The following is a 6,080-nucleotide window of genomic DNA, read 5'->3' as shown; positions in this document are numbered from 1 at the left end:
TCTTAGTTGGAATTCAGAATATTTTTTGTTTTGTATCTGTATGGCAGTGTAACTTATGTATTACCTTCTGTAATTTGTTATTCTATCAATTAATGTATTTTATTTTGACAGTTTATGAAAACCATATGATAGTTTACAAATTGAACTCAATTTAAAGATCGAATGCTCTTTTGGTTTTTAGGGTTGTTGGTAGTTTGCTATAACTGTGTTATAATTCTTGGTTTTGACACTTGGTTTTTTACAAAGAGCAAAAGGAAGTGTGCAAAACAGAGAAGAAATCAAAAAGACCTGAAATAAACAAGTTCTTTTCAATATAAAGCAGCTAAATTCTTAGCCTGTGAGATGTCCCAGCTACCATGTTTCTTCACTCATTTGATGCTGTGACAATGAAATGACAAGTCCCAAAGTAGTGGCAGAATCTAAGACCAGAAGCCTTGTGCAGCTTCAGAAGAACTGGGTTTGTCCAGACTGCGAGGCAGCAAGAGCTGACAGATGAGCATTACAGCAACTTTTCATGCATTTGAAAACTTGCAAAAGGGTTGGTGATTTTTGTGGCTGCAGAAGGAAGAGTTTTTACTGGCTTCGAAGACCAGATGATTTGGTGGCATTTTAGGAAGAGCTTTCTCACAAGATTTATTAGACATTGAAAAGATTGCCAAGAGACTCTTGATGGCTGACAAAGGGGAAAGTTTTTAAAGTTACCTTACTATCACTCAAGGGTGAACCACGTGACCAAGTGAAAGAAGTGAGTTCTGTCCAGTTCCAGTGTTTTTATTTCATAGATGCTATGGGGTTAAACGACTTTCTAGTAAATTAATTCTTGGAGCTGATGTTTCCAAGATGTTTCTGTGTATGAACACTGGAAGTTGACAGTCATGTTAGTAAATGGGTTGATGTAAACACAGGCTGCTGCCAAAGAGGGACGTGTCTTAGCTGCCCTTTTCAGGCTGGATTGCAATTCAGTGGGGTGGCAAACCTGCACTGCTTAGATGAAGGCAAATCTGTCCTTTTTGCAGCAGCTGCTCAGTGTGAAACATGGAACAGGAGCTTGAGGCTCTACAGCCAAGGATTGCCTTACTGGGGCGATGGATACTACATGTCCTGACCTAAGGCCTTGTTCAGGAAAGAGCACATTATGCAAGACAGCTGAATGTCTTCTATAGCAAGCTAACACTTTTTATATTAGCTTTAAATTGAAGTGTTAGGCATTTCGTTCTGTCCAGTAGGCTTTAGCAAACATGCAAATTAAGCAACTCCTGTTTTCAAATTTCAGAAACAATGATAGCTGGAGATAGGTAACACACTGGTAATGAAGTTGGACAGAGTACGTGTCCTGCTTCAAGTGGGGCTTTACCTCCAGCTCTGTATCATTTGCAAAATTTACTAAAAAGTGGTGGTGAGAAGATGACTATAGAATTCAAAATAATCACAGTAAAACATTATCACAGTATCCTGCTCTTACTGCTAGCAAGAATAATTAATTTTGCATATTCTGGGGGGAGAAAATCCAAAGGAGGTAGAAGATAAAAGATAAATCTTCCTTTTGTTACTGGGTCTAGCAGAGAGGGAGTTCATTTTCCCCACAGCAGCCCCCAGGGCTGTGCTGTGCACTGGCAGCTGTAAAGGTGCCCATAAGACACCAGTGTTTTGGCTGCTGCTGAGCAGCACTGGCAGTGTGTCAGTGCTGTCACTCCATCATCTTCCCCTCACCAGGAGGCTGGGAGTGGGCAAAATCTTGGGATGGGACATAACCAGGACAGCTGACCCACTAACCAAAGGGATATTCCATACCATGTGCTGCCTGCTGAGATACAGAAGCTAAGGAAAAGGAGGAGGGAGGGGAGGTATTTGTTATTTACAGTGTTTATCTTCCAGAGCATCCACAGAGTGCTGAAGCCCTGCCTCCTGGGAAGTGGCAATACATCACTCACTGATGAGAAGTAGATAATAACATCTTTGATTTTTTGCTTGTGTGCACTTTTTTTTTTTTTTTTTTGCCTTAGTAACCTGCCTTTTCTTGACCTACAAGGGTTGTTTTCCATCTTATTTTGCTGGGGAGGTGAGTGATAGAGCAGCTTGGTGGGCACATGGCATCCAGCCAAGGTCAGCCCACCACAATTTGCTATAGCATTTTAGTCATTTGCAGTGTTACAGGGTAAATGTAAAACCAGTGTAGATAAAATAGCACCTTTGACATGAAACTTTGGATCAAGCATGACGCTGAAAAATTAGGTAATCAGAGACTGGACCATGCAATGCAACATAAACTGCAGCCAGCCACACTTCATGGAGCTCCAGAAAAAAGTCTTCAGTTTCTTACTCTTATGTCACCTTCCCACTTCTGTGTACTTGCTGATTCAGTTTGAAACCTTTTTCCTTTAAAGGTCTCAAAATTCCTGTAATGTATGTCAGCTTCCAGGTGTCTCCTAAGCCATAGATACTCCTGCAGAGCCCAGCAGAAGCTAAGATATAGTGTGCACTTATTCCTCTGGCACAGTTGCTTTGAGGAATAATGAAACACTACTCTGCATCCCAGTTTTCCAAATCTCGCTCTTGGTTGTTAGCAGTTTCATAAATTCAATGTCAAAGGCTACATTTACAATTTCGTCAGAGAGCTTAGAATCTCTTCGGGTTTGGTCTGTGCTGCTGAAGCTAGCAGGAGCTAAATAAACTGGGGTCTTTGTATGGATTTGTTGGTTTTCTTAGCTTTAATAGAGATGGGGTAACTGAGAGATGTTTTAAAAGATTTTATTCTGTTATCAGTATCAATGAAGGGTGAGACAGAAAAGACATAAAACTCAATGCTATTCCATAAGAAGCTAACCTATTTTCTGGTTACAATAGTTTATAAATGTTTTTCAGCCTATTAGCTTTTGCCACACAATGCTGCTATTACTTCTAACACTAATCACCTATATTTTTACCCTGTGTGGTCTTATTACAATATATCTTTCACAGTTCTAATTCTCTAAGATATCTAGTCTTTTTACAAAAATGTATTTTAAAACTTACTAAAACTTACTTCTAGTTCAATCTCTCTCAACAATGTTATCTCTATTCCATGACCTTCTTAAATCGACACACCTTATTTCAGTGTTTATATACAAATATATAAAACTATATGAACTTACTGTCAATTTTTAAAAATTCTTTATAAATCCATTTGTCACATGGATGTTTGTTAGGGATACTTAGATGTGTAAAGATGCAAATAAATTCTTTTATTGGTTCTTTTAAACCCCAACATTTCAGGGACAGTCAGTGGCCTTTTTGCAGCTTCAGGCACTTGATTTTTTTTTCTCCTAACCTGCCTCTGTTTGGCAGCAAATGCAGGTGTCCAGCATACAGATAATTGTCACTTTAAAAGAGGCGTCTGTGTCACAGCCAATTCCTGCCTGGCAGCTGGGCTGACCCACAGGGGCTCTAGGAGTTCCCCAGGTGCCCAGCTGTGTGAGGGACTGCTGGCACTAGGATGCTCAGGGACTTGATCTGTAGCTGCTGCTGCAGTGAAATTGTCACCTGCCTTCGCCCCTCGGGTCTCATGCTCTGCATGTAAAAATGCCGTAGGAGGCTGGTGGCAGGGAGGTCAGACTTCTCAGGCACTGTTGTGTCACAGTCACTGTTTGGTCACACCGTGTGGCTGAATGGGATCCTGTGTGTGGCTGTACTGGAGCTGAGTGTGGCTCCTGGCGGTGCTGTGCTCCTGGCCCAAGCCTTTCCCAGGAGAGAGCAAGCTGGGCAGTGCCAGAATTCTGTGAGAGCGGTGGTAGTGGTTAAAAATCCCGGCTGACACAGGCCATCGCGTTTGCCATACTTTATTTGCTCATGCTGTGAGAAATAGCTTTTCCTCAAGCACATGAACATGCAGAAACATACTCTCCATGCCTCCAATATACCTTGAGCTGCGGAGCCTGAAGGTGTTTCACTTAATGAGGCATTACAGCAAGTAAATGCCAGTGCCAGCAAGAAAAAAAATATGCCTTAAATTTAAAAGAGCTAAGTATTTTCCATTTATAGATGATAGATTGGTATGGGAGAACAACAAAGTCGATTAATCTCTGAAAACTTGATGTCAGTTAAATTCAGAGCGTTCAAGACCTGAGAAAGGTTGTACTTAAACAGTTTGTCTCGCTGCTTCCACGGAGCTGTTAATCAGTTTGACCACTTAATACCAAGTACCCTTCTAACAGAAATCATCGTAGGCAAGCGTGAAGCGCGACCCGGGATGAGGGCGGCGAGCAAACACTCCGGAGATTCGCGGCGATCCACCGGGGTGGGATATGGGGGTGCCTCCGCCGCCAAGAGAGCGCCTGCCGGGAGTTTGTCAGCGGTCTTTAAACACTTCGCATTTGTCATCCCCCGGGGCGCACCGGCGAGGGGTCGAGCAGGGCGGCAGCCGCCGCTAGCGGGGCAAGAGGCCGGCGGACGGCGCCGCTCTGCCGCGGACGGGCCGAGCGCTCCCGCGGCGCCGGGCCCAGACGATGGCGCTGCAGCCCCGGCGTTGCGGCACGGCGGCGGCCGGCGGGGGTCGCTGCGGGGCGGGCCGGCGGCGGCGCGGGGCTGCGGTGCGCGGGAGGCGGCGGCGGCGGTGCCGCACAGCCGCTGGTGCCGGTCCCGGCGGGGGCATGAGGCGCGCGGGGCGGGCGGGCGGCGGCGCGGCAGAGCGCGGGTCGGCGCGGCCCTGAGCGGAGCCTCCGCGCCGCGCTGCGCTCCCGCTGAGCGACTATGGCCGGGGGAAGGCGAGGGCTGGTGGCGCCTCAGAACACGTTCCTGGAGAACATCGTGCGAAGGTCTACCGGTAAGGAGGCACCGCGGGCGGGCTCTCGCCGGACACACGGAGCCCGCCGCGTCCTCGACGGGGACGGCGCCGGGCGGCGGCGCCGAGCCCCGGCCGCTGCCGGGCGGCTCCGCCGAAGCGGCGCATCCAGGTGCCGGAGCCGGTGCCGGCTGCGCCGCCCGGGTCCTGCCGAGAGCCCGGCGGCGGGCTCGGGCTGCAGGTGCGCCGGCACGGCGAGCGCCCAGCCAGCCCCGGCGGGCCGGGATCCGCGCCCCGGGGCCAGCGCGGGCAGCGCCCGGCCCGGGGCAGGGGCTCGGGGCGTCCGGCGGGGGCGGCGGCGGCTCCGGACCGGGAGGAGATGCGGGGATTCGAGATGGTCCCTGGGCTGGGAGCGCCCGGTGCGGGGCATCGGCCAGGGCTGCCTGCCCGAGTTGAAAGGGAAGGTTTGTCGTAAGTGAGGAGAGAGTTTGCCATTTTGAGGGCTGAGGGCAGATTTTTTTTTTTTTTTCCCTAGTGCACTGTTACCAGGTCTGTCTATTGGAAAACTGTGGAGTGGAAAATGCCTCGAATTTCACAATTGCATGCAAATATGTATTAATGCTATCCAGATTCTTTCACTTAGGGACTTACCAAAAGCTGATCCCTCTGAAAGCCGGCGACCATGCAAGCGTTCATGGATTTGTTTAACCTAGGCATGTGCATTTCTTTTAAAGCCCCGAGTCTAAGTTGTGCCATTTTTAATGCTTCTAGTGACTTCAATGGGGTTACATCAGGGATTAAGGACTTGTAGTATGGTTGAGAATATGAGGATCAAGCTCCTTTTGAAGACAAGACAAGTTAATTAATTAAAAACACAGTCAGTTTGTTCTGATAAGGCAAAGACAATTAACCCTCTTGATAAGCAGCTAACAGCTCAAATGATCCAAGTAATGATTTTCAAATTTTTTTAATTGGGCAGTATTATTTGGAAACTAGCCTTTGATAGGCCCATATTTTCACATAAAATTGCGAGGCTCTTTTTATAGGTTATTTCTCTCTGCAACTTTCCTGTAGAAGGGAAAGGGTTGGAAGCTGCATTTCTGAAAAAATTACTCTCCAGTCTTACAGTGAATCTTGCCCTCTTATTTTTTTTAATCTTTTAAAATGAATGTTACATGTCATCACATTCAGGCTGCTTCTCTAATCTTCCTACAACAGTTATTGAAGGTTTTCCTCAAAACTGTCTCAGCTTTGTAGATTATTTTCTTCATTAAAAACCAATTTCCTCTTTTGCCTTTCAGTGCCAAAGCCTAGATGGAATAAA

The 6,080-nt window shown here is 46.9% G+C and overlaps 1 protein-coding gene across 2 annotated transcripts in view; it reads left to right on the top strand.

Annotated features, from left to right (window-relative positions):
- The first annotated feature begins 4,622 nt into the window (after nucleotides 1–4,622).
- KCNH1 (potassium voltage-gated channel subfamily H member 1) overlaps nucleotides 4,623–6,080 on the top strand; it is a 175,402-nt gene continuing 173,944 nt past the window's right edge. For both annotated transcript variants that reach the window (XR_014954014.1, XM_021547543.4), the window contains exon 1: nucleotides 4,623–4,798. Coding sequence is in view for 1 of the 2 variants with exons in the window: in XM_021547543.4 (XP_021403218.3) it covers nucleotides 4,726–4,798 (73 nt within the window). In the remaining variant the exon portion in view is untranslated. The remainder of the gene's footprint in view (nucleotides 4,799–6,080) is intronic.

Source organism: Lonchura striata, chromosome 3 (assembly GCF_050655825.1).
Source record: "Lonchura striata isolate lonStrDom1 chromosome 3, ASM5065582v1, whole genome shotgun sequence".
NCBI lineage: Eukaryota > Metazoa > Chordata > Aves > Passeriformes > Estrildidae > Lonchura > Lonchura striata.
The sequence above is the reverse complement of the archived record's forward strand: the minus strand, read 5'-3'. Positions and strand labels throughout refer to the sequence as shown.